General features: G+C 40.2%; 1 protein-coding gene across 1 annotated transcript; it reads left to right on the top strand.

The window, feature by feature from the left end:
* The first annotated feature begins 4096 nt into the window (after window positions 1-4096).
* On the top strand, window positions 4097-27854 carry cops8 (COP9 signalosome subunit 8). The gene is made up of 6 exons (XM_043693067.1): window positions 4097-4206; window positions 9778-9826; window positions 14577-14709; window positions 20209-20316; window positions 26842-26904; window positions 27585-27854. The coding sequence occupies exons 1-6, from the start codon at window positions 4112-4114 to the stop codon at window positions 27662-27664; spliced, it is 528 nt and encodes a 175-aa protein (XP_043549002.1). The 5' UTR covers window positions 4097-4111; the 3' UTR covers window positions 27665-27854.
* The last annotated feature ends 78 nt before the right edge of the window (window positions 27855-27932 follow it).

Genomic DNA, 27932 nt, shown 5'->3' on the forward strand with positions numbered 1-27932 from the left:
GGTTTTCTTGTGTCCCACTTTACTGGAATAAAGTATTGGATTTGAATAACTGCATTCCAGTTTTGTTTTCTGAAAAATTAGGCTGGATTTGATTTGTGCACTTGTAGTACAGTTCCCCAGAGGTCGCTGTTGGACCATGCTCTTGCTCAAATATAGACTTTGCTGTACAGAACACAGTCAAGACATGAAATCTGTGAATTTCAATTGATTGCAAGGAGTTTGGAATAGGTGGACAAGTGGAAGATGAAATTTAACCAAGAGAAGTATGAAGTATGGCAGGGAGAATGTGAAAAGGGAATGTAAAATTCTAAATCTGTTACAGGAACAGATGCACTTAGGCATATATTCGCAAATCATTATAATGGCAGAATAGCTGAAAGGGCATTTATAGAGTCATCGAGATGTACAGCACGGAAACAGACCCTTCGGTCCAACTCACCCATGTTTACCAGGTATCCTAACCTAATCTAGTCCCATTTGGTAGTACCTGGACCATAACCCTCTAAACCCTTCCTATTCATATACCCATCCAAATGCCTTTTAAATGCTGTAATTGTACCAGCCTCCTCCAGTTCCTCTGGCAGCTCATTCTATACATGCACCACCCTCTGCATGAAAACATTGCCCCACAGGTCCCTTTTAAATCTTTCCCCTCTCACCCTAAACCTATGCCCTCTAGTTCTGGACTCCTCCACCCCAGGGAAGAGACTTTGTCTATTTATCCTATCCATGCCCCTCATGATTTTATAAACCTTAAGGTCAGCCCTCGGTCTCCGATGCTCCAGGGAAAACAGCTCCAGCCTATCAAGCGCCTCTCAAGCTCAAATCCTCCAACCCTGACAACATCCTTGTAAATCTTTTCTGAACCCTTCCAAGTTTCAGAACATCTTTCCAATAGGAAGGAGATCAGAATTGCACGCAATATTCCAACAGTGGCCTAACCAATGTCCTGTACAGCCGCAACATGACCTCCCAACTCCTATACTCAATGCTCTGACCAATAAAGGAAAGCATACAAAACGCCGCCTTTAGTATCCTATCTACGTGCAAATACTTTCAAGGAACTGTGAACCTGCACTCCAAGGTCTCTTTGTTCAGCAACACTCGGCCTTACCATTAAGAGTAGAAGTCCTGGTCTGATTGCTTTTCCAAAATGCAGCACCTCACATTTATGTAAATTAAACTCCATCTGCCATTCCTTAGCCCATCTGAGGTAACCTTCGCTGTTCACTACACCTCCAATTTTGGTGTCATCTGCAAACTTACTGTATCTCCTATGTGAACATCAAAATCATTTATATAAATGACGAAAAGTACTGGACCCAGTACTGATCATTGTGGAACACCACAGGCCTCCAGTCTGAAAAGCAACCCTGGGCCACCATCCTCTGTCTTCTACCTTTGAGCCAGTTCTGTATCCAAATGGCTAGTTCTCCTGTATTCCATGAGACCTAACCTTGCTAATCAGTCTCCTGTGAGGAACCTTGTCGAAAGTCTTACTGAACTCCATATGGATCATGGATCAGTGGTGCTGGATAAGCTAGGGGAGGGTGGGGGTGGGGAGAGAGTAGCATAGAGTGCAATGGGGCCACCTCATCCTAGTTTCAAACTTCCAGCTCCGCACTGTCCCCTTGACTTGTCCGACCTGCCTAGCTCCTTTTCCACCTATCCACTCCACCCTCTCCTCCCTGATCTACTCTCTCCCCACCCCCACCCTCCCCTAGCTTATCTCTCCACGCTTCAGGCTCTCTGCCTTTATTCCTGATGAAGGGCTTTTGTCCGAAACGTCGATTTTGCTGCTCGTTGGATGCTGCCTGAATTGCTGTGCTCTTCCAGCACCACTGATCCAGAATCCATATGGATCATGTCTGTCGCTCTGCCCACATCAATCCTCTTTGTTACATATTCAGAAAAACACAATCAAATTCATGAGACATGATTTCCCACGCACAAAGCTGTGCTGACTATCCCTAATCAGTCCTTGCTTTTCCAAATACATGTGAATCCTGTCCCTCAGGATTCCCTCCAACAACTTGCCCACCACTGATGTCAGGCTCACTGGTCTATAGTTCCCTGGCTTGTCCTTACCACCTTCCTTAAATATAGCCAGCATGTTAGCCTACTGCCAGTCGTCCGGCGCCTCACCTGTAACTATCGATGATACAAGTATCTCAGCAAAAGGCCCAGCAATCACTTCCCGAGCTTCCCACAGAGTTCTAGGGTACACCTGATCAGGTTCTGGAGATTTAACCACTTTTGTGCGTTTCAAGAAATCCAACGCCACCACTTATGTAATATGGACATTTTTCACAATGTCACCATCTATTTCCCCATATTCCATATTTTCCATGTCCTTCTCTACAGTAAACACTGATGTAAAATAGTTGTTTAGTGTCTCCTCCTTCTTTTACCGCTCCAAACATTTTAATAAAGCATGCAGGTCTGTGGACTTCTTTAAAGTAGGGAAATAGTTCAAAAGTAACAGTCATGCATGAGATACTGGTTTAACCTCAACGGGAGTGTTATGGATTGTTCTGAACTGTATATTCTCGGTGGAGGTGAAGAGTTAGAGAGGATATTCATGAGAATGGTTCCAGGAATGAAGAACTTCAGTTACGTGGAGAGTTTGTTGAATTTGGAATTGTTCTCCATCTAGAAGATAAGTGTGAAATGACATTTGGTAGAAATATTGAAAATCATGAGGGGACTGGATGGAAGCCCCATCAGAAAGATCGGGAACCACAGGACGCAGATTTTAAGACAATTGGTAAAAACAGCTATGGAGGGTGATTCTACCAGGCATTTGAAAAAGAATTAGCTCATTATTTAAAATGGAAATTATTTGCAGTGCTGTAGGGAAATAACACTGAAGTGACAGTGGCACACTGTTTGAAGAGAGCTAGGCACAACAGGATGAACGATGGCCTCCTGTGCAGCAGTCATGGCTCAAACATTTTAAACTGCCCTTGTTATCTTTAAATATATCCCTTGTAAATATGAGATAATAAGGCTGCCAGCGACCTACAAAGTTAGGGTTTTTATTTCAAATTGGAACTGTGAAGATTAAAGTTGTGCTGTTGATAAGATTAGGCAAATATTAGGCAAATAGGCTGATTAAGCAAATATTGGTGCGATTTGCCACATTGTCGAACAGATGTCAGTATTGTAGATGTACTGGATTTGTGTGGCTTGAGATATCACTTGTGCTATCTTCACTACAGCCAACTGTGGTTGGGCCATAATGTTTACACCATCCAGTGCTTTGTCATTTTCTTCATCTCATGACACCAAAATAGAACATCTATTTGGGACTACTTGCAGCTGCAAACCATGCTTCAGTCTTTTGCGCTCACTTGCTGAGTTCCATCATTGAGGTTAGGGATGCTTGCAGAGATCCCTTTTCCCCTTTTATTATTGAATTGTCCACCACCATTCATGACTAAGCATGGCCATGTTACAGAGCTCAGACATGATCCATTGTGGCCTCACTTGGCTCTCCCTATAGCGTGCTGCTTCTGCTTATTGGAATTGATGTAGTTCTATGTTGTAACTTGACATGGTCATTACCTCATTTTCATTTCCTTTCTAGTGCCGATACTGATACAAAGTATTGTTGCTTTAAGCTTCCTTTTAGACTGCAAGTCTGTCCGAATGTTAGGATAAGGTTCAGGGTCAGCAAACTGAAAATTGCATGGGCAGTGTGAGAATCTGCGACCTGGTGGTTTTGCTGGAGGTTACTTTGAGTTACAACGAGCAGAAGTTTGTCTGTAGATGTAGGATGCTATGATACCCTTTTTGCTGTTGCCTCCAGAGGCTATTATAATAATAGCTTTTATCAATCTAGTGTCTAGCTTAAAATGAAATTTAATCACTAAATCAATAAGGAAGGAGCAAATACAGTATAAAATGTGTTCGTAGATAAGTAATTTTTTTTTGCCTTGCATATTTGGCAAAGTATTGTTTAACCTGAGTGTCGGGGAAACTGAGTTAGAAGAATGATTGAGAGACTTGATCAGCCTTGACAACACAAACTGCAGCACCTGTGAGCTGGTGAGCTTCAATTTAATTAGCAATTCCGTATTGGATTTTAAAACTTCTGTGTTGTCCTAACATGCATTCTAACTTGAATTTGCAGGCTCCTGGTGGGATAGCAACACCGCAAGTTTATGGTCAACTGCTTGCTTTATATCTCCTACACAATGATATGTGAGTATGGAGTGAAGAGGTAATAACACGGCAAATCTGTATAACTTATTTATATGTATCCACTGGGAGTAAATGCTTGAGCAAGATTTGGTGCCATTAAGGTTTCAATAAAATATGGTGAATAGTGAAAAGATTTTGTGTTGCGTCTAATTGCACATTGTATTTGACTGGGAATTGTTAACTTCCTGTTTTTAAATTTGGTGTGTGTAATTCACCAATCAGTCCTTATATCTAGTGTTATATGGCACGACGATATTATCTGCAAACAAAACCAAAAGTGCTGATGGTTAACAGGTCATTTAGTTGTGACTGTTTGAGGTGAGAACAGCATAACGATCATCATTAACATTTATGATTCTTAGTGGAATGTTTCTCTGTACCATGTTCTTGCTGATACTAGAAATAAATTTAGTGCCATTTAAAAATAAAATCTCTTGGGATGTGAGTGTCACTGGTTAGGCCAGCATTTGTTGCCCATTCCCAATAACCTTTGAGAAGGTGATAATGAGCCATCTCTTAGACTGCAGTAATTGTTCTGCTTTAAAACTGCTCTTATTACCCTTTGGTTCAGCTATCCTAATATTTTGGATTTCAATTTTTTTTCTGTGTGCCAGATTTTACTATATTAAAGTTATTATAACAAATACACACAGGTTCTCCACCCAAGCTTTGCAAACTTTCACTTCTTTGTAGCTGCAGGATTTTGTTGATGCCTAATGTCAACAGACATTATTGTGCCTAATGACACAATTGTGATCCATTCCAAAGGCAAGTAATTGTATTAAGAGATGTTTAAAGGTAAAGTTAAAACTGCATCAATAATACTTAGCACCCTGGCACCACAAAATTCCAAGAATATTATTGTTTGGATTTTGAACTTGCACAACTTTGAAAGTATATAGAATTGATAGTCAGTTCTGCATGTTTGTAATTGGTGTCCAGTGCCAAAAGCCATATTGGAATTTTCAGGTATATCAAATTTTAGCTCCTGAGTTCATAATAAGGAGAGCAATTACACTTGATTTTCAGTATTGGTGTTTCCAATGCTCAATTTTTCAGTCTTTTTAATTGCTGATGATAGCAGCAATTATTGGTGTTGGATGTAAAGTGAATGACTTGCGAGTCCAGCATGTGATTTGCAAAGTTTGTTTATAGTTGTAGTTATATGTCAAAAGCTAACTGTTACGACACGGTGTAAACCCCCATGCTTAATTTAACCCAGCAGCAGAAAAGATTTATCCTGTGTAGTAACCTGTGAAAATTCGAGAGTCCAAGAACTATTTGAAGTAAAAATTAACAACTTTATTTCTTCAAGTATAACAGAGAATAATTAACTAACAACTGTTTACAACTCCTTCCTCTAACATATCTTTTACTTGCCCCTCTACAATACTGGGATGGAAATGTGTTGCTGGAAAAGCGCAGCAGGTCAGGCAGCATCTAGGGAACAGGAGAATCGACGTTTCGGGCATTAGCCCTTCTTCAGGAATGAGGAAAGTTGGTCCAGCAGGCTAAGATAAAAGATAGGGAGGAGGGACTTGGGGGAGCTCTCCCCAGCCTGTCTCAGTCAAATCCATCAAATTCAGCACCGCCTTCCTAACCTGCAATCTTCTTCCCGACCTCTCCGCCCCCACCCCAGTCTGACCTATCACCCTCACCTTGACCTCTTTCCACCTATCACATTTCCGACGCCCCTCCCCCAAGTCCCTCCTCCCTATCTTTTATCTTAGCCTGCTGGACCAACTTTCCTTATTCCTGAAGAAGGACTAATGCCCGAAACGTCGATTCTCCTGTTCCCTGGATGCTGCCTGACCTGCTGCGCTTTTCCAGCAACACATTTCCATCTCTGATCTCCAGCATCTGCAGACCTCACTTTCTCCTCTACAATACTGGTCTGATAAAAATCCCGATTAAGATTTAAACAACAAAGCTGCTTATCTCAAAACCAGGCAGCTTTCGGTTCTCCTCTGTATTCCTGTCTTTTCTTGGGGATTCTGCTTCACAGGTTACTGATTGATAAAGGTACCTTTAAGAGAGCTATATTTCAGGCAGTCTTTTTACATGCTGGTGGCTTGGCAGTTCTCATCTCAACTGTTCCATTTTCCCCAGTCTTATACCCCCAAAGTATCGGATTGAGTCGTTGGCTTTTAAGATTGTCAATATAATAAATTCAAACTTGATTAGAATCTGGGTTTTTTGGGGGGTATAATTTAAACTGATTGGCTGAATTCAAATTTGTTTTGTCTCATAGCAACTCAGCAGTGCTATCTGTTTTGAACCAAATGTTACATTGTAAAGTCTCCAGCACTTGGTGTGCTTGCCAAGTCCTTCACTCTCTCAAAGGTACAGTACACTTCTACACCTTCATAACATAATCTTGTTAATTATTATTTCAAGGATACTGTGAAGATGTTGCTGTTGTAGGCCAAAAGTGTATAGGCAACTGCAATTGTCCATTATGCAATTGGCTCGATATTATCAGGGATCCCCTTGGCTTAACTTCTTAAAAAATTCAGATATAGTGTTCTGTTCTCTGTACACTTCTTTGGTATTCCTGGCTACAAAAAACCCGTTAACATTTTAAGAGTAAAATCATTATGTAATTCAGCTGGCTGTTATTGATAGTGCTGATCATTTGGGAGAGTGGGACTTCTATCAAAATTTTCTCTGAGGGAGAGTGGTACTATCCCATATAGCCAGAGATTTTGACTTTTCACCCTTTCTCTTCTAAAGTATTACATTGGCGGAATCTTTCAGTGGCTGTGCTACATATTCTTTTTAATCAAATTAGACAAATAGTCCCAAGTGAATGGTACTTTGCACTTATGCAAGATCAAGATCTTTTTTTTTTGGAACAGTGAGTTTCTTCCCCATATTATTTCCTTAATCCTGACCAAGCTGTACTCCTTTCTGTTTTTTTTTTAAATTCCTTCCCTGACCCCTCAAGATTAGCCAACTGCATTTAAGATTCATTGACATTTTGTGTCTGTTAGGTAATGAATTGATGTTGAACCTGTTCCAGGCTTCCATTATACAACCTGGCCAAAAGGCATGAGAGTTTTTATTAGCAATAATAATAATATTGGTTCTTGCAATACCATTTTTCAAGCAGTAGATTTTCAAAAATGTTCCACAATTGTACAATGTTTAAAAAGGCTATAGGATTGTGAACTGGCATAGATAAGTCTGGAAACCCCTAAGGTAACTTTGATCTCTTCAAAAGATAATAACTCGTGAAACTCCATCAGTAACCTCTCTTGCCTATGTTTTGATGGACTGTTTCCATTTTACAGTTCACTAATTTGTGCTGAGGTTATGTCCATATTAAATAGCTGCCAGCAAAATAAAACTATGCTGAAATGCCAAATGGAGAAATATATTTATTGTTCTCTTGTATTTTAGAATATGGACATTCAGTAAAACTGTCCTCAGTCTGAATCCTAATGGGGGTGTCTCGGGACTGAGGGAACTAGGTGGGAACCTTTGATTTAGGTTCATTCTGTGTTCTGGAAAATAATGCTTTGTCGGTGCAGAAAAGTCTGCACAAGTAAATATTTCCAGATGAAGCTTTTGGGAAATGTATTCTTCATCTGAAGCTATGGGGAAATTTGCACATACACCCCCACAGAAACAGAAAACATCTACATTTTAATATTTTATCTGTCACCATAAGTTGTGTTCACACTTCAATTAATTTAAAAGTACACTTTAAATATCTCATGGAGGCCACTGTCCTGATTGATGCACAGTTAAGGCCACTGAAATGTTATACCGCATAACCTCCATTTATAACATGAAGCTGCTTGGAACTTACCTTGAAATAATGATTAATTAGTTAAACATCTGAATATGAAAACCCATTAGTAGGGTTGTGGGGGAAGGTCAGGGGTAAAGGCAAATGAGTTGTCTTGCTGAATGCTTGCATGGATACTATGGTTTGGATGGGTTCTGTCTGTATTGTAAACATATTCTGCTATTGGTTCAGAACACTCCATTACCTTGTTGGTCTGCTCTATATAAAGGGATAATGTTGATTCTAATACAGAAAGGTGAAATTCAGATCTGCAACTAACTCTCAGCTTTCAGGGGTTTTGAAATCTCAGCTAGGTGCCATCTCTGTTGACTCAACAAGTTATCTTCGTTTCTCCCACCCTGAACCTCTGAATTTTGGTGATTTTAAGCACCATTCTCAGCTTGCCTTTTTTTTGCTGTCTGCCCTACTACTTTACCTCTCTTTCATGTAAACTTCACAGCCTATATTCACTTAACCTTACTATCTTATGTGGCCTCACTTCTCCAAGTATTGATCACATGTGAGGCTGTCTGTAAATATTTCTTTTGTATCATTCGAGCATAATCTGCATCTGTCTCCAAACCCTTTCGCTGCTGTGTTTGCCTCAAGAAATGTTTCACCCAGTTCAATTTGTTCTGCATTCCAGATTTTTGTTTGTCTAGCCTTTGGCTGTTCATTCTTGACACTATTTCTGCAGCTGCTGGTCTGTTCAACCTCACTTACACAACCACCGTTAATGCCCCATTTCCCATTTAAGCCAGTCTTCTCAGCCTAATCCACTCGTGTGGCCGCACTGGTCTCGCTCAGTCAACCAGTCACCTATTCATCTACTTCCCCACTTAAACATTCAGACTGGACTTTGTAGCTTGCTACATGGCAGCTCACAATACAAAAGGAGGCATGTCTTGACTCTTTCCCCCAGCTCCACTGCACTCCATCTAATTCCCCAATGGATTCTGTGCATTTTTGTGACAGACCAGATCAAAAGAAATGAGGAACGAAATGTCTGCAAGGGTAATTCAATTGGTCCCACTCGCTTGCCCCATCTATGTAGCCCTGTAGGTTTTTTTCCTTCAGAAAGTGAACTTTCTTTTGAACACCTCAGTTGAATATGTCATCTTCAAACTCTCAAGGCACTGTATTCCTGGTTCTAAACATCCATTATGTGAAAAAGATTTTTCTCTTGTTGCTTTTGTCATTTAAAAAGTGTTCCATTGCTGTTGACCCTTACACCAGTGGGAGCGGTTTCTCCTTATCTACTCTGTCCAGACCCCTCTCCACCTATCCAGTCTCGTTTACATTCTCCAAGGGTAATAGCCCAGTATTTGCCAATCTGACCACATACCTGATGTGCTTCAATATTTTTAGAGAATATGGTTGCTTTCTGTGAATTCAAAGTATTTTTATACTCTTGGAAATTCTCTAAAAATGAAGTTTGCAAGGCTCTGTTAGTCATTGACTTTTCACCACTGATACATGAATTCCAGCTCTTTGTCCAGAAATTTCATCCGTTTGCTTGAATGAGTCCATTTAAAAGCATCTATATGCCCTTGTAAAACCACTTTATAGTGGTCTTGGGTTCAGAGCAGAACTACATGATTCACAATGCATGCGTAGTCTTCAGTTTTTGTTTCCTGCTGATAATCTCATTTTGCTTCTGAATCTGAAATGGCTCTTAAACCAAAATGAAATAACTATGCCTTTATTTGGATAATTAGATAATCTTTGGATGTAAGAATTTCAGTCATTAAAGAAATTATTTCCATTAATTATTGCAGGAATACTGCACGGTACCTCTGGAAGAGGATACCTCAAGCCATCAAAACTGTGAGTAAATAGTTTTAAGAACATTGCTTTCTATATTGTTTCCTTCGGAAGCGTGAGATGTTGAGTGTTAAATTGGGTGTTGCAAGTGTTGAAAAGAATGGTAATAGATTATTTTATCCATTTGGGAAATGTGGGTTTTTCTGGTAAGGGTATTTATTGAGGAGAGAGTGAGGTCTGCAGATGCTGGAGATCAGAGCTGAAAATGTGTTGCTGGAAAAGCGCAGCAGGAAACTGGTGAAATCTGAGTTAATCTCTTGTGGTTGGAGGGTTCCTCGGCGGAAGATGAGGCGCTCTTCCTCCAATTGTCGTGTTGTTGTGGGGTATTTATTGCCCATGCCTAATTCCGTTGAGGAAGTAGTGATGAGCCATCATGTTGAATACAACTGAATAACTTATTGGACGTTTCAGAGGTCAGTTGTGAATTAGCCACATTACTGTATAACTGAAGGCACAGTTTGCCCAGATGAGGTAAGGACATCAGATTTTCCTGAAAATACATGTGAATCAATTGGGTTTTTATAACAATCATATTTGGACAACAGTACTGATACTAGATTTTTGTTCCAGTTTTATTTCATTAATTGGATTTCAAATCCCTGGCTACTGTGGTGGGATTTCAACTTGTGCTTTTTTCTCAGTAGTCCAATCATCTGAATTAATAGTTCTGTAATATAAACCCCTGTGGGATTGTATCAACTTCTATATAATATCTCATTTCAACCAGAACAAAGTTGCCTTTGCGACATGTTAAACCTAAAGTATTGACTGGAATTGGATCAGTCCAATCAATTGGATTGCGTCAAGTTACAACATTAATTTAGCTTGAAAGTGCATTTATGTTTTGCTTGAAACATTACACAGAATGTTACTATGCAGTTAACATTCTATTTATTCCTGTATTTTCCATTCCATCTCTTTATTTCCCCCAGTTGGTGTTTCATTTACTCAAATTTCAAATTCAATCATTTCAGAGTAAAACATCTAAAATGTGCAAGCAATGCAATATCTGAACCAACTAAGTCATTCGAATATTTTTAACTAATTTTGACCACAGTCCATTGTTGCACAATAATGAAAAGTAATGGGGAAAAAAGGGCAAGTAATGGTGGGAGGAATACTCTAGTATGTGGGGCTCACGGCAGCTTGTGGCACAGTGAGGGCATTTGTGAGGAAGCAAAGCATCATGGAGCCTTAATATCTGTGGCATCACCTTAAAGCTGATTATATAGTCTCGATGTGGTACCTAGCCTTGATACAGATGAGTTTTCATGAAAACACTTTAAGCTGAGGAGTCATAAGATCATAAAATAAAATAGCAGAATGAGGCCATTCAATCCATCGAACCTACTCTGCCACTTGACCATGGCTGATGTGTTTCTCAACTGTTTTCCTGCCTTCTCCTGGTAACCCTTGATCTGCTAGTCAAGAACCTATCTTTCTCTGTCTCAGATGCACTCAATGGCTTGGCCTCCACATCCTTCTGCAGCAGTGAGTTCTAAAGAGTCAATCCTTGTATTTCGTTGTTAAAACCTTTATACTGTAGGTGTGATTTTTATAAAGTGTATCATGGAATAATTCCTGAGCTGTCTCTACTCGTGATTCTGCATCCTTAAGACCTCCCCCTGCCCAATCCAGACACAACTTACTACTTCCACCACTGACTGTCATAAACTCAGTTACGCCATACGGGAGGTTTATGTTCAGAATATGCCAACTGATCCTGTCAGGTGCTGGAATTATATCATCATCACATCCATGCCTAGGATTTCCCCTCTGTGCTCATAGATCCCAGGATCCCTACTCATCTCAGATTTCTGAAGGGCCTATACCATGCTCACAGACAGCGAGTTCTCTGTATCAGTGATCTTCCCCAGTGCGTTCACCTTCTTCTGCTGTTTTCTGCCTCGTGTGATTCTGCATGTCCACAATGTCCTTTCTGGTCCAACCCATTTCTGGAGCTCTTTACATGAGTGATCTCCAATACTTCTAGATCATTGATTCCCCACTACTCAGCGCACCTGGATCTTGGGGTGCCCCTGTTGTTCTCTCACTCTCGTCTCCAAAGGTGTTGGGGGGGAAAAAGACAAACCTTCACTTCTGTCACACTATAGACTCCTCTGTCTTTTAGTTTAGCCAGTACTCAGGTCCTGTAGTAGTACTATCTGAATCTTAATACTTTGAACTGAAAACAAAATTTGACATCAATCATTTGTGAATCAATTCCCTTAATAAATAGTGAAAAAGTAGAATATAGAGTAAATTGGCAAGAATATAAAAATGGTTTGTAAGAATATTTGCCAATATATAAAAATTAGACTAGGTAAGATAAATATGGATCCTTTAGAGGGAGAAAGAGGTGCAATACCTATGGGCCATGTGGAAATGACAATGATATTGAATGCAGAAAAAAGTATTTTTCTCAATGAAAAGCAAACCTAATATATCCAAAATAAATGATAACCTATAAACTAGTAACAGAGTAATTAAGGTAATTTTACCAACAGAGAAAATGTATTGCAGCAGTTTAAATACTACAAGACAATTTAGCACAGCCAATTCACCTAACCTGCATATCTTTGGAATGTGGGAGGAAATCTGAGCACCTGATGGAAACACATGCAGACCAGGCGAGAACATTCGCCCAAAGCTGGCATTGATCCCAGGTTCTTGACCCTGTGAGGCAGCAGTGCTCAGCACTGAGCCACCATGTCACTCTGAGCATGCACTTCTTCAGAGAATTGCTCTTCTACGTAGTTTCCATCTTGAACATCACCATTGGTTTGTCTTTTGTCATAGGACGTGTATGATTGTGCAACATTAAATCTATTGTTACTGGCTTGTTGTCTTCACTGATGTTATTTGCTGTCCAACTTTCGTCACGGTTTGGCTGGGATGACAATATTGACAGCAATTTATTCATGTTTCCGATACAGGCTAATCTCTAACTCTTAGCAATTTATAATCGAATATAAATGAAATTGCAAAGCCATCGGGTTGCGCTGGGAAATGCTGTGAAATCTTTGTCTTCTGTTTCAGTATAAAATGATTTCACTTTATAAACATGTTACCACCATTCACTGCTAGCTTTGAAATTTGCAACACCTAATTATTTTTTTCTTCTCTCAGGGCTAAGGTTCTGATCGACTTGAGAGAAAAATAATGTATTTGTTATTGATCTATTTTACCACTTCATTTTCCAACTATGGTCACATTGCTAAGCTTTTCTCTGTTTGCCAAGATTAATCTTGGGCATGTGCCTAGTTTGCTTTCAGACCTTCTTTGAATCTCTAATGTAGCTGTCGTTTATTTTGAATTCCTAGCTGCAACACAGTTGTCTGCTCTACAATCTCAATTTTTAAGTTTGAACAGGGTTCTATCTGTTGTTCTTTCATGGTAGTGTTACCATATTACAGGGTGGAATTCCATGTACCTCTGAGGTGATAGCCTTGATAATGAATGTTGACATACACAGATGTGAGGAATTGAAGAATCATCAACAATGGTGTGCTATTCAATGAATGAGAATGCTGGTTCCAAGGCAAAATTGGTTTCAATAATGAGCAAGTTGTAAGAAGAAAGAGTTTGGATTTTCTTTGGTTCCAAAGTCAATGTTCATCTAATACATATAACCTGAACAAGTATCTAAGTTATTATGGAAAGAGGCAGAGAGTAAAGTCTTGAAAGATTGCTGGTGATGCAAAACTAGGTAGAAATGTTGGCCACAATGAGGACACAGAGGCCACAAAAGAATATAGACATTAAGTGAGTAGACAACAAGGTTGTACATGGATTATAATGTGGAAGTAAGAGGTTTTTCACCTAGATCCTACTAGAGGCTACCCAGTCTGATTTGTTTTATTTATAATTTCTTTAAATACAGTGAAAAATTGCAAAATCTTTTAAAAAAGGTATGCAGTTTGTAGATGTTGACTTTCAGGGAGACTATCTACAGGGAACACACACAGCATACGGGAACACCACGCAATTAGAAAGGCAAGTTAATGGTATGTTAGTCTTTATTGTCAGATGATTAGAATACAAGATTAAAGGAGTTTGCTCCTGCTCCTAAATCATATGCTCATATCTAGAGTCCCAGAGATCCTTGTCAGGCCTATTAAACCGTCTATCTTAATGCTTAATACTTGGCCATCCCTGTGGTCAATCTAAGCGACATCGGTGGTTAAAGGGATGGCTCCAGCAACTATCCCCCAGACCTGAAGAACAAAGATTCTACCATTCTGGGATGGTTTCTGCAGCAAACCACAGAATTTCTTAATTGACGCTAACTGCCTTGGGAGCAAAAAATCAAGGCTAATGCACAGAACTCAGGTCTGACTTCAAGCATCACTTATTTTCTGTAGCTATCTGAGCCACTGTAGGAAGCCAGAAAGAATTAACTGTTGCAGTAACCCATGTTCTAATGATAGGCTGCAATGGCGAGTTTTCCCATCATTTCTAATGGAGCATTAGCTTAGAATCATCGTACTTTCAAAGTATCCTTCCTGAATTGGTGAGAGGCATTTAAGTACAAAATGTGGTCATTTTAATTCATCCCTAACGTTGGTCAGCACTGTACCTGCTATTTCATAAACTGTCAGCTTGTGGAGTGGCTTCATGCAATACTGTCAATCTCAAACGCCTTCTCAACTTGACGAGGTTTCAGGCCAACTTATTTTCCCACATATCGCAAACAAAGCACTCCACGTTATGTCACCTTGGTATTTATTTTTGTCCTTTGCTTATGTTGCAGGCTAATCCTGAGCTTGGTGCAATTTGGTCTGTGGGACAGCGTATTTGGCAAAGGGATTTTCCTGGCATTTACACTGTCATTAGCTCTCATCAATGGTCTGACACCATCCAGCCTATCATGGAGGAATTGAGAGGTAAGATCCTTATCATTGCTTCAGAATTGAAGTGTTTTCAGCAGGGACTAGGAGATGAGAAATTTAAGGAAGGAGGAAATGTGCATTCCACTGAGGAAGGATAGAGAATATGAAATCCATAAACTGAACTTTGATACAACCGGTTCTGCTATAACGCACGTTTCTTCAACGCGAATTGGCTACAATGTGATTGAAGAATTTAGACCACTATTTGTAGAACGTAAACTTTGCTTACTTGTCTTAGCTATTCTGGTCCCCTTGGTTTAAAGGATGCTGTTATTACGCCATGCGGGAACAGAACTACCACGTTATATCAGAACAGACTGTAGTTTTATTTTTGCATATCAGATCTGGTTTTGTGGAACCAAAAAACAAACTAGCTGCTCAATGTTTTGTTGAATCATAGGTGATTCCTGGCAGTTTGTGGAATGACTTCATTTTGTGCTGTTAGTGGACTTATAATGTAGAGTAGCTTTTGTGTGGGATGTGGACTGGATAAAAACAGAGTAGGAGAAGGCCATTTGGCCCTTTTGAGCCTGTTCTGCCATTCATTGCTATCATGGCTGATCATCCAACTCAATAACCAACTCCTGTTATTCCCCCATATGCATTGATCCCTTTAGTCCTAAGTGCTCTATCCAACTCTTTCTTGAAATTATGCAATATTTTGGGCTCTTAAAGTAAACGCAAGAACTGCAGGTTCTTGTGATCTGAAAACAGAAATAGAAAGTACTGGAGAAAGTCAGAAGGTCCAGTAGCATCTGTGGAGAGAAAGCAGAGCGAACATTTCAGTGACCCTTCAGACTAGAAGTAGCTAGGAAAAGGCTGGTTACATATATATTGAGGATGGATGTGGGTGGTAAATGAGGACCAAGAGGATCCTATCAGTGTTATGGGAGGGAAGAGAAGAGGTGAGGACAGAAGTGTGGAAGTGGATTGGACCCAGCTGAGAGCTCTCAACCAAAATGCTGGGGAATCCTTGATTGAGGAAAAAGGTGGACATTTCTGAGACAGAAGGTAGTGTCATCAGAACAGATGTGAGAAAAATTGAGAAGTTGGGGGAATGAAATGGAGTCCTTACACAAAATGAACTTTGAGGATGTATAGTGCAGGTGACTTTGAGACTCAATAGGTTTATAATGCATATTGGTAGCCAACCTATCCCCAGAAATGGAAACAGCGATGTCCAGGAAGGGAAGAGTCAGATGTACCAGGTGAAGGTGAGAGCAGGGTGGAAATCGGAAGTGACATTGGCCAATTTTTCCAAACCTGTATGAGAGAGGGAAGCAGCACCGATGATGCCGTTGATGTGCCAAAGAAAGAATTGTGGGGAGGATTTCATGACCCATTCAACCATAACTGGAGTCCACACCAGCACCCATGGCCACGTGTTTGATATGTGGAAAGAGACAGGAATTGAAGAAGAGATTGTTCAAAGTTAGGGCGAACTCAGCAAGGTGGGGGCAGGTGATGGTCAATGGGTTTGGTTTAGGTCTTTTTCCCAGGAAAATGTAAAGAGACTCAAGACCATCCTGATTGTGTGTATGGGTGTGTGTGTGTGTGGGTGGGTGGGGGGAGCATGTAAAGAGAGTGCTTTGGTAGCAAATTCCACAGGCTCACACTCTGGGTGAAGAAATTTCTCCTCATCTCTGACTGAAATTGCCCTATCCTGAATCTTTAGCTGTGACCTCTTGTCCTGGACTCCCCCACTCTTGGGAACATCTAACCTGTCTAGTCAGGCTAGAATTTCAGACCTTTCTATATAGGAAGTGGTGCTGCTCAGTTATTCCTCTGTACAATGCGAGATGGATCCAACATTGCTTGAGGTGGACTTATGTTATGGAGGCGATCGCATGCTGGTGGGGGAGTTCCGTGTGCTGCGGAGTGCCTGATTCACTGTTGGGAGTGGGTTTGATGTGCTGTAGAATGGCTGATAAGCTGTACTGGCTGGGTGTGATGTGTTGGGGAGTGGCTGATGCATTGCTGGGAATGGGCTTGCTGTGCTATCAAATGGAACTGAAGGTGTGAATCAGCAATATAAGCAAATGCTGTAGCGGTTTGTGTAGGGATACACAACGAGAAATGTTTGTCTGGCCTATCGGTCTATCATTTGATGCTATCAATTAGCATTTAATCGATCTTCCAAGGGAAATGGTAGCTGCATTTTATTCTTAATCCCTAGAGTTAATGAAACTAAACTGTCATTCTGTATCACAACTGGTAGGTATATGGGCTTTTGTTGCAGTTACGTAATTCATTCTCTCTTCATCTCCCTCTTCCCCTGCCCCGGCCACCGTCCTACACACTCCCTCCTTGCCCTTAAAGTAAACCATGTGTTTGTTCTGCTTAGTGTTGTATTAGCTTAGTCAGGAGTTTTTGAGGAAATTCCATCATTTTTTTCTAATACCTTAAATGCAATCTGAAGTGACTAAATATACTCTAGCCGTAATGAATGATTTCCATATCTTTGCATAATGTTTACTCACACTCTGGTTACATCTCCAGCAGCTGACAGCATGATGTGCTGCAAGTACCAAAAAAAATCTTACTCATGCTGATTTTTAATTGATTTGTTTGCTCCCTTCCTTGTGAGATTCTGATCATCCAGTGTAGTTTTTCAGCCGTTGGGGACATGTAAGTCAAACATATAAACTCAACACGCATATAACGTCTTGCACCACCTGTTGAAAACCATGACCTATTTGTCTGTGTTTAGTGACCCCAGAGCATGCATGTTGTGCGCTGCTTAAATTTGTGTTTGGTTTAAAAATCCATTGCATTATCCCTCCCCCATTGCCATTTCCCCTCCACAATCATCATTCCCCTCACTCAGTTTTGCACTTCATCCCAACACATATGCAATGCAGCTCTTATGTCATGTTGCATTGGGTCTGGATTTGTGCACGTGTGCATTTCTAGACAGCAAGCAGTTGCCTGTGCTTGTGTGTGTGGTCAGACACTGCCTTATCCCCTAGGTGTTTTACCACCTTCTTGTTTGAGGAGAGTGTCGTGTTTTGTTAAAATCTCAGGATGCTGTTAACTGTACAAGTTCCATTGACTTTATGGTCTGTATGTTGAGTGGTCTTGGATAAATATGTCTCCACATGACCTTTGCCTCCTGGATCATTTTGGATTACTTTTGAGAGTGGAGAGAAATTCCCCAGAAAATTTTATTTTTCAAAATTATTTCAAGGTTTATTTCCATGCGTGTCTGGTTGGTTAGTGATAGGTGTCAAAAATTGTAACATTGCAATGTGGAACTGGCTTGATGATTCATTTTGTTTTAAACTTGTATATAGCCTCCCGGGTTATCCCCAGGTTTTTTTCTTCTCTATAATTCAGGTCCAGCTGCCAACATAATTTGGGTATTGTGGCCACCAGACTGCAGGCCAGAATGTTTGAATTTCATGATGCAACCAGACTGAATATGTCTGCTCTAGTGTGTGTTTGACCTAGAGTCTGTGTCAAGGATTCGGGCATGAGTCCTTCATCAGGATTCCTGAAGAAAGGCTCATGCCCGAAACGTCGATTCTCCTGTTCCTTGGATGCTGCCTGGCCTGCTGCGCTTTTCCAGCAACACATTTTCAGCTCTGATCTCCAGCATCTGCAGTCCTCACTTCTATATCAAGGATTGACATGTTTTATGGAGTGCACAAGTATGCATCAAGCAGTCAAAGGTTATTACATAAGTATAGGTTTTAGTTTAAACAGGGTAGTGCAACAATGAGTCCTGTTTCAGGTCCATACTTCCAATTTTGACAGTTTGTTGCACAGGTCACCACCACCTCAGGCCTGAGATAATAAATGTGGCCTTGCTCATGTCACTCACACCAAAGAAACTAATGCAGCACCTTCACTGACCTCTTTGGGCATATTAATTCAAGATTAATTCATCAGTCCAGGGCTGAGGGAGTACTTCACTGTGGGAAATGTCCTATTTAAAGTCTGTTAAATCACAGCAGATTAAAAACAAAAGACATAAAAGATCCTGTAGCATCAAAAAAATTCAACTAGCTCAAGGAAGAGTGAGGGAGTTAACCGTAGTGTCTTGATCATTGTTTACCTCCCTCTGTGTCAAGAAAACATAGACTATCTGATCAACATCATAGTTCTGGTTGTGGGAGAGTGCTGTGTGCAAATTGGCTGCCATGATTACTGTTAAAAAGTACTTTATTGGCTGTAAACTGCTTAGGTCCTGAGAATATGAATGGCATTATATAAATTCAAGCCCATGTTTGTTTGATAGCACAATCTAAGCAATATTGGAAGTTTAACTGATTAAAAAAAAAATGAAATGTGCTTTGGCAAAGGTATGAGAACAGCTAAAAGTCAAACCTTTTGTTTTGTGTCCTCTCAACTGTGTCCCAAAAATGACAAAGTTAAAAATCACACAACACCAGGTTGTAATCCAACAGGTTTAATTGGAAGCACACTAGCTTTCGGAGCAACGCTCCTTCATCAGGTGATTGTGGAGGGCTCGGTCGTAACACAGAATTTATAGCAAAAATTTGCAGTGTGATGTAACTGAAATTATACATTGAAAAATTGATTGTCTGTTAAGCCTTTCATCTGTTAGAATACAGTGATAGTTTCACTTCTTTCATGTGTAAATCACAAAACCATTTTTTTTAAAAGTTGCATTCTCGGGGCTCAGCTGCGGGCATTACCACTGCACCACAAGAGCTCTGCCATTGTAAATGTACATAAAGACTAAATTACAATAGTCCAGTGCTAAAGTTTTTGTTTGTGAGATGCAGGTCACTTGCATACTACGTGTAAGTTTGCATGCATTTCATGCAAATGCTGTTGAGAGAAGCCTTTGAGATATGTTAGATAGTTGTTAATTTTCTTGTGTGACATTTAAGTATACTAATGTTGGCAATAGTGCATACCATCTGCAAGTTGTATTGGCTCTTGCCAAAGACTTTTTGACAGCACTTTTCAAACCCACAATCTTTATCACCTGGAAAGACACGGGCAGCAGATCCTTGAAAAGCACCATCTGAAAGTTTCCCTGCAAGTCTCTCACTATCCTGAGTTTGGAACTGACAGTGTGCCTTCATTGTCGGTCAACATCAGCATTGTGGGTGCACCAGGGACTACAGTGGCTCAAGAATAGAGCTCATTGCCACCTGCCCTAGGCTAATTAGAAACGTGCAATAAACACTAGTCTACCCAATAATTTGAACATGCTATGAATGAATTTCTTTTAAAAAAGAAAGAACTATTGTTCTCAGATCTGTTCATTCTGTTGATCAGCAATGGAATGAACACAGAGTCTGCCTCTGGACATTGTGATGATAATGGAACGAAAGAATCAGTCACTCCTTTCAAAGCCTTCCCAAGTATTTTTCACTTGAGTGGATAAGTTGCGTCATGACGTTTGCGTAACATTTCTTTGGTGTTTTACATTCATAGGATTTTATTTAAAGGTGGGCAGTCTAGATTGAAGCTGATTATGCAAGTTTCACAACTATTCAATCAATTTTATTTTTGAAGATGCTACAAGACGACGTGCCTTTGGTCTTGTTGCCCAAGCGTACACATCAATTAGTGCTGACGATCTTGCTGCTTTTGTGGGACTTCCTGTGGAAGATGCTGTTAAAGGTAGTGTTTTTGCTAGTATCTCAGATTACCAAGTAAACCAAGTATTTTGTATTGGTTATTTTGGATTTGCAGCTTATTGCGAACTCCAGTTTTATAAGAACTGTGGCATATGTCTGGGCTCTCTCCCTAAATATCGTGTGATAGGTTCAGTGTTTTAAATTATTTTAAGTGTAAATGTTTAAGCTCCAGATGTTTTGTATTAACAATATTTATTTAATATAAATTGTTTATCAAATGTAACTTTCTGTTAAGGATATAATTAAATCATATTATGATCATCATAAATACACATCGGACTATTTGACCCATTGAGCCTCCTCTACTGTTCAGTAAGATCATGGTTGATCTGATTGTGGCCACAACTCCACTTTCCTGCACAACCTTTGACTGACTTGTTGGTCAAAAATCTGACTAACTCAACCTTGAATATCTATATTGACTCAAACTCTGCTGCTCTTTGTAGAAAGGAATTCTAAAATCTAATAATCTCCTGAGAGAAGAACTCCTCTACAACTCTGTTCAAAAGGGAGCAATCTCTTATTTTAAAATAAGTCCCCTAGTTCTCGATTCCCTCATGAGAAACACCCTTGATGCACCTACCATGTCAAGCCCCCTAATATCTTATGTTTAAATAAACTAACTCCAATAAATATACACATGATATGCTTAACTATTCTTGATAAGGCAACCTTTGCATTCTGGAATTAGCCAGGTGAAACTTCTTTGAATTGCCTCATTGCTAGATGTGCAGGAATTGTCACCAATTTCAGGAGCTTGAGCAGTGACTACAGTGTATCTGCAAGGCTGAGAACTGATGGATTGTTTCTTCAAAGAGGTGGTCCCATTGCAGCCCAGGAACATGGAGGTAGAAAGGGAATTGGTAACTACCAGGCTGTCCAGGAGAATCAGAGTTTGTAGTTTGTGTCGGTTCCAACAATTTGGAAAGTAGGAGTGATGAGAGCTATAAAACAGCTCTATAGACTCAAACTGCACAAAAAATGCACATTGAGTCTGCATTGACAATGGCTACCACTAATGGTGTGCTAATCCCAATTCCCTGCACTCGTCCCATTTAAATATTTTTTAAAGATTGTAAGGAAGGAGATTGAAAGGCAAGACCTCTGAAGCGGAATCTTTGGATTATTTCCATTCCCAAGTGCTGATGAGCATTATTGAAAAAAAAGAGAATAGAGTGGTTGAACCCATAGCTAAAGCAATGGTATACCGAGGGACGAGTCAGATTTCTGAGACAAATGAATCTGTTCTGGGATGGGTCAGACCTCAGCAAAATGGATGGATGTATCTCAGCCTGACTGCAACAAACATCTTTCCAGGGAGGTTTGCTAGTACTGATGAAGCAGGTTAAAACTAGATTGGCAGGGGCTTGGTAACTTGAGAGGGGGCTCATATTCAAGGCAAATCAAAATTGATAAAAGGGAGTAGAAAAGTAGAAAGCTAAAATAAGATCAGAATAAAGAATGCTAAAACAAAGTGTTAAAGGCACACTACCTGAGCACTTGTAACATTGGCAAACAAAGTTGTTAATTAAAGGCCAAACTATGGTGGTAATGTTGGACATGGTATAAATCAGAAAATTTGACGTGCAAGTGATCTGGGTAATAGAGTGGTAATGGGTGACTTAAATTTACTTGTGCACTGGGGTAAACAAATTAGCACAGATGCTGTGGGGGTAAAATGCTGGCCTGTATGAGATGGGTTTCTGGAGAGGTATATTGAGGAACTAGTAGAGATTGAGCTATTTTGAATGTAGAGTTATATAGTGAGATAAGGAGAGTGTGGATGCATCAGTGGTTACCTTTCAACATTCCATAGCTTTGAGAGAATGCTTTCTCTGGATTGGAAAGTAATTTTAACTCTGCTATTTAAGAAAGGCGGGTGATGGAGAATGTTATACTTAACATTATAAAGGATGTGAATACTGGGCATTTATTTTGAAAAGAATGCTAAAATTGGGCAGAGTAAATTTGGATTTATGAAAGGGATATCATGTTTAACAAATTCATTAGACTTATTTTTTTGAGGGTGTTACCTGTGGCCCTTGATAGAGATGGAAATGTGTTGCTGGAAAAGCGCAGCAGGTCAGGCAGCATCTAGGGAACAGGAGAATCGACGTTTTGGGCATTAGCCCTTCTTCAGGAATGAGGAAAGTTGGCCCTTGATAGAGGGTAACCATCGTTGCACGTATTTGCATTTTCAGAAAGCTTTTAATGAGGTTCCACAGAGCATATGGAATTGGGAAAAATGTATATGTATAGATCTTGAATTGTTAACAGATAGAAAGCAGAGTACAAATAACTCATTCTTGTGATGGTGACTGTTATAATTGCAGTACTGCAAGTGCCAGTGCTAAATCCACAACTGTTCACAATCTACAGAAATTATTTGGATGTAGGGGCCAATTGCAATCTTGTTGCTAACCCGTAACTGGATGTGGGCAACGTTCACTGTAAGCTGAGCAGCTACTAGCAAGCTCTGTGCACATTGATTGGTGTGCCCATTTGTAACCTCTGGTTCTGGAAGTTGCTACCATGCTGGTGGCAAGAAAAAGGGAATATTAGTTCTGAGAAGAGTACAGAAGGTTCAAGCTATTGAATGGGTTCGAGCATAGCAGATGGAATAACTGAAGTTACTCACTTCTGTGGAAAAACAGAAATGTGGAATGTTTCTTAAATGGTGAAAGGCCAGGGAATGTGGAGATGCTCAATGAGATTCAGGTGTTTGTGTTCATGAGTTACTTAAATTTAACATGAAGGCAAATGATATGTTGATTCCTATTAGAATGGGATTTGAATAATAGAATAAAAGCATCTTGGTGCAGTTGTATAGAGATTTGGTGAGACTTAACCAAAAGTATTGCGTCTAGTTTTGATCCCTATATCTAAGAATATACAGAGAAAATGCAGTGGAGGTTCACCAGCTAGAACCATGGGGGATGGAATTGTCTTATGAGGAAAGATTGAAGAGACTGGGTTATATTTCCTGTAATCTTCATGTTCATTGTATCTCAGAGTTTTTATAGAGCGTGACGAGGGAACATTGATAAAGTCTGGCTTTTTAAGACTATGATAGGGAGGAATTTCTTCACTCTCATCATGGTGCCAGTGCTTCAATGTTTCCCTCCTGGTTGCATCATTTTGAGGTGCTAGATTAGTTTGAAACTTATTCCATTAAAGTCGTACATCATGAGGAAGGGAATCCTCAATGTGCAGGTGGTACTTTGTTTCCGCAGGGTGGTCACATCAATCCTACTGCAACACACAGTTGCATCTGCAACAGATAGATTAGTGATGATGAATTCAAGCAGGTTTTGCCTGTTATTCTCCCCACAGCACCTGCTGCAGACCCAGTCTAGCCATTATGTCCTTTGGGCTCGGCCTGCTAAGCCAGCTTTCTCAGTAGAGCCACTCTTAGTGATGCGCAATGAAGAATGCCAAGAATATCAAGTCCTGACCCAGAGTACATGCTGTGCCCTTGACATTCTCAGTATTTCTTCCAGCTGGTGTTCAACCTGAAGTATGATTCCTCAGCCAAAGGAAGCAGGCAGCAGGAGATTTACTTGCCCTATTTGATCCAATGACTACAGACTCTAAGAAGCCTCACAGCAATGTTCAGGAGTCCCAGACTAACTCTCTCCTGACTGTATATCGCTGTGGCACCATCTCGAGTGAACCTGTCCTGCCAGTGGAACCAGATATACCCAGGGATGGTGAATTCTGAAACATAGTCTCACTCTCAAAATCATAATTTACATGGTCAGGTAGTTGTTTTACTAACCTGTTGGACATGTCTGGCAAATCTCCCCAGATGTTGGTAAGGAGGACTCTGCAGGGTCAATATAGCTGAGTTTGATGTCTTTTCATTCCCTTTTCTTAGACCTTGTGGCAGTTTGATACTACAGAGTGGCCTTTTAGGTTCATTCAAAGGCCATTTAGGAGTCAGCCAAAATTCTGTGGGCCTGAAGTCGCATGTGGTCTGTCCAGGAAAGGCTGGTAGATTTCCTTTCCGAAAGATCATCAGGGAATCTGGATGTATTTTCATAAAAATTGGCAATGTTTCATGGTAGCCATTAGACAGTTGTGGTGGGATTTGAACTCTTACCGCTAGGCCATTAGCCTGAGCCTCGGAATTTCTAGACGGCTACCTCTCCTCAACTGGGACACCGACTGAATATCTCCACACTTCAGCTCCTATGTGTTGTAGTTTCTAGATTCCTTTCTTGGAACCCGGGTTTCTTTTTATAAAATGCCAGAGCACCCCCCTCCTCATCCCTGCACCAAATTCACTAATTTCAGCACTTGCCTCACTTCACTAGCCATCATGAAACTTACTTGAGTTAAAATCAAGTTACAGTTCAGTTTTTTTCAAGATAATTGTTTAGGTGTAGATTGGAGCTGGTTTTCAACTCAAGTGTATGTAAGTATAAGGTAACTGTTCCGTGGTTTGTGGATTTTCAACTCTGCAAACTAATTGTGAAGTAGTGTACTGTGAGCTAGATTGTGAGGCATAAAAGCAAGCTGTGCCAGATAAATGGTCTCTGGGTTTATAGAGTTTGAGACTTTGATAAAAACTACAGTACCTCAGGCCAAATGTGGCATTACATCAAGTGTTGGTGCAAACAGTATGTCATGTCCATGCAGGGGAACATGAGGGTCTGGAAATTAGGCAGTGTCAATTAAATTATTCAACACCAGAATTTAGATTTTACTGAGCTGTGACCATTTAGCGCTTTATAGATGTTTTAAAAGCTATTAATTTTAAATGTATGGGAATTGCTCATTTACTCGTAATACAACATAATTTTCAGACTTAATTACAGGAATTTTGATTTTTTGTTACAACTCATCAGTACGATGTTGAAACCATGTAATCCTTTACCTTAGGCTATTATCAGATTATGCAATTGCACAACTCCAGATTTTATTCTGATTTGCTTTTGTAAATCTTAGCTTCTCATTCAGATGGACAGCCTTTCCCTGTCCCATCTTCCTTGTTCCCTACCTCATAAACTCCCTTCTCTCTCTGCCCTCTGCTCCCACCCCTCCCAATCTCTTCCCCCTTCCACTCTTGCCTGCTTGAATTCCCTGGGCTTCTCCATCATCCATTCTCTCTGCTTCTACTCTCCTCCCTGTTTATCAATGCAAGGAAGGTTCTTGTGCAGCCAAGTGGAGAAGGATTGCATATAAATCATTGCCAGTCTTCTCCAGAGCTTCACTTATGTTCCCCCTCCAGCGATCTAAGTGAGGAGCCCTGCAGCTGAGCAAAATGGTCTATTAGTAGTCATTTTTCTGAGCAAGGTATCCGTTTCTCCAGGAATTTGTAGCACAATATTGCTGATATAATCCAGGATTTGATTTCCATTGGACCACTTGCTTTGGGTGGGTGCTATTTGAAAACAGTCCTCAAGTCAGTATTTACCCATTAGCGTTATTGGAGGAACATTACGTGTGTTCGTCCCCAGTGAACTAATGGAAGCATGGAAACCTAGTTGGCAGGAGAGTTATATTAAGGGTGGTCTCATTGATATTAGAGTCTGGACTTCCAAAAGATATTTGATAAAGTGGGCTTATTAACAAAATTGAAACCTGAAGATTAAAGGGTCATTGGTAGTGTGGATGAAAAGGTTTCTGGACCAAAAAAATAGCTTTAATTAGTTGTGTTTCAAACTTGAAGGAAACTGCATATTGCAAATCCCCAACCCCCTGCCACTTGCTGAAACATTTCAGGATCTTTAGATTTGCTAATAGAAACATAGTAAGTATAAAAGTGACAATGTTATGCTGAATCTTTATTCACTTGCAGAGTCTTCATGGACTCAAGACACTAAATGGCTGTCTCCTATGTTATAATTGTTCTGTGTATAATAGAACATAGGAAAGTACAAAGCAGAACAGGCCCTTCGGCCCACGATGTTATGCCGAGGATTATTTCTAATCTAAGATAAAATAACCTAACCTACGCACCCCTCAATTCACTGCAGTCCTTGTGCATGTCCAGCAGTTGCTTAAATGTCCCTAATGACTCTGTTTCCACCACCACTGCTGGCAACGCATTCCATGCATTTACAGCTGTCTGCGTAAAGAACCTACCTCTGACGTCTCCTCTATACCTTCCTCCTAATACCTTAAAATGATGACCTCTCATGCCAGTCAATCCTGCCCAGGGGAAAAGTCTCTTTGCTATTAACTCTATCCAAGCCCCTCATTACCTTGTATACCTTGATCAGGTCGCCTCTGTTCTTCCTTCTCTCCAGAGAGAAAAGTCTGAGCTTAGTCAATCTCTCTTCGAAAGACAAGCCCTCCAGTCCAGGCAGCGTCCTGGTAAACCTTCTTTGCATCCTGTCCAAAGCCCCTCTATCTTTCCTATAACATGGAGGAACAACTGGAACTAAATTATATGTTTGAGACTTTAAAACACAATACAGTTGCTTATAAAAATGTCCTTTTTTTATGGTATTTTTCCATCTGTCCAGTGTTCAATCTAGTTTCCCTTTTATTCTACTTGCAGCTGTATTAGAACAGGGGTGGCAGGCAGATCCATCCACACGAATGGTTGTACCCAAAAAGGCAGGTAGGTGGTGCTGTTGCTCAACTTTTTTAAGAAAAGCATGTTGCAGTGTAAAAAAACTCACCTTTCAGCAAACGGAAAGATTTCTTTCAACTTTGCATGTAAATCATTTTCCCCTAAAGCAAGCTTTGACAGAAATCGTCTGGTTTAGCTTAAAAAGCCTTTTAAGTTCCATCTGCATCTGATTGCATCTCCAAACAGCATTTTTTTTGTTTGCCTTGCTTCCTGGAGTCACATTTCATGGGTTGGCTGTAAAGAAATCCAATGAGAAAGCCACTGTCTCCAGTTTACATAGTGACTGTAGTGCAACTTTTGAAAGTAGCCTTCTATCAAATGGTTTTAATTGTATTGATGGATTTTCTTTCTGCATCCGTGTGAGTGCAGTTGACCAGATGTTTTGCACGTGTAATTACATTAATGATTGCGTCGGGATACTTTCCCCCAGGATAAAGCAAAACAAATGACAACCAACATGGAAGTCAAAGGAATTTTGTTGTGCTTGATTTGCCTTTTCCCATTTATCCTGAGCATCTGCTGCTCCATGAGCTTGGACTATTTAAGCTGAACACCTGGGGGAGAAAAAAGTGTCCTATTGCATTAATTTAAACCACACATTGTAAATCGTAATATTCGCATCAATGTGTAAGGTGATTCATTTGCTTTTCTCTTTGTAATTTTTACAGAGCCTCCCCCAGTACCACAGATTCCTAATGAACAACAGTTGGCCAGACTGACTGACTACGTGGCCTTCCTTGAGAACTGACAAACTACCACCAAGTGAGAGAGAGACAAAACTCAGGCTGTCAGTTTCTTGTTCTGCGAATGACAGAGACCAGCGGAATTTTGCTGTCTGCTAGCCTTGACTAAAAGGAAACTTTTAAAGTTGTTCTTGAATGTTCGTGTAAATATCAATGTCACTAAATTAAAAAGAAAACCCTCTCCAGGGACATGTAGTATTTTCCACAAAGTATTTTTATTTTACTCTCACTGACCTTCGGAAAAGTCAACTGAATTCCACCCACATTATGGAT

This window comes from Chiloscyllium plagiosum, chromosome 7, assembly GCF_004010195.1.
Source record: "Chiloscyllium plagiosum isolate BGI_BamShark_2017 chromosome 7, ASM401019v2, whole genome shotgun sequence".
Taxonomy (NCBI): Eukaryota; Metazoa; Chordata; class Chondrichthyes; order Orectolobiformes; family Hemiscylliidae; genus Chiloscyllium; species Chiloscyllium plagiosum.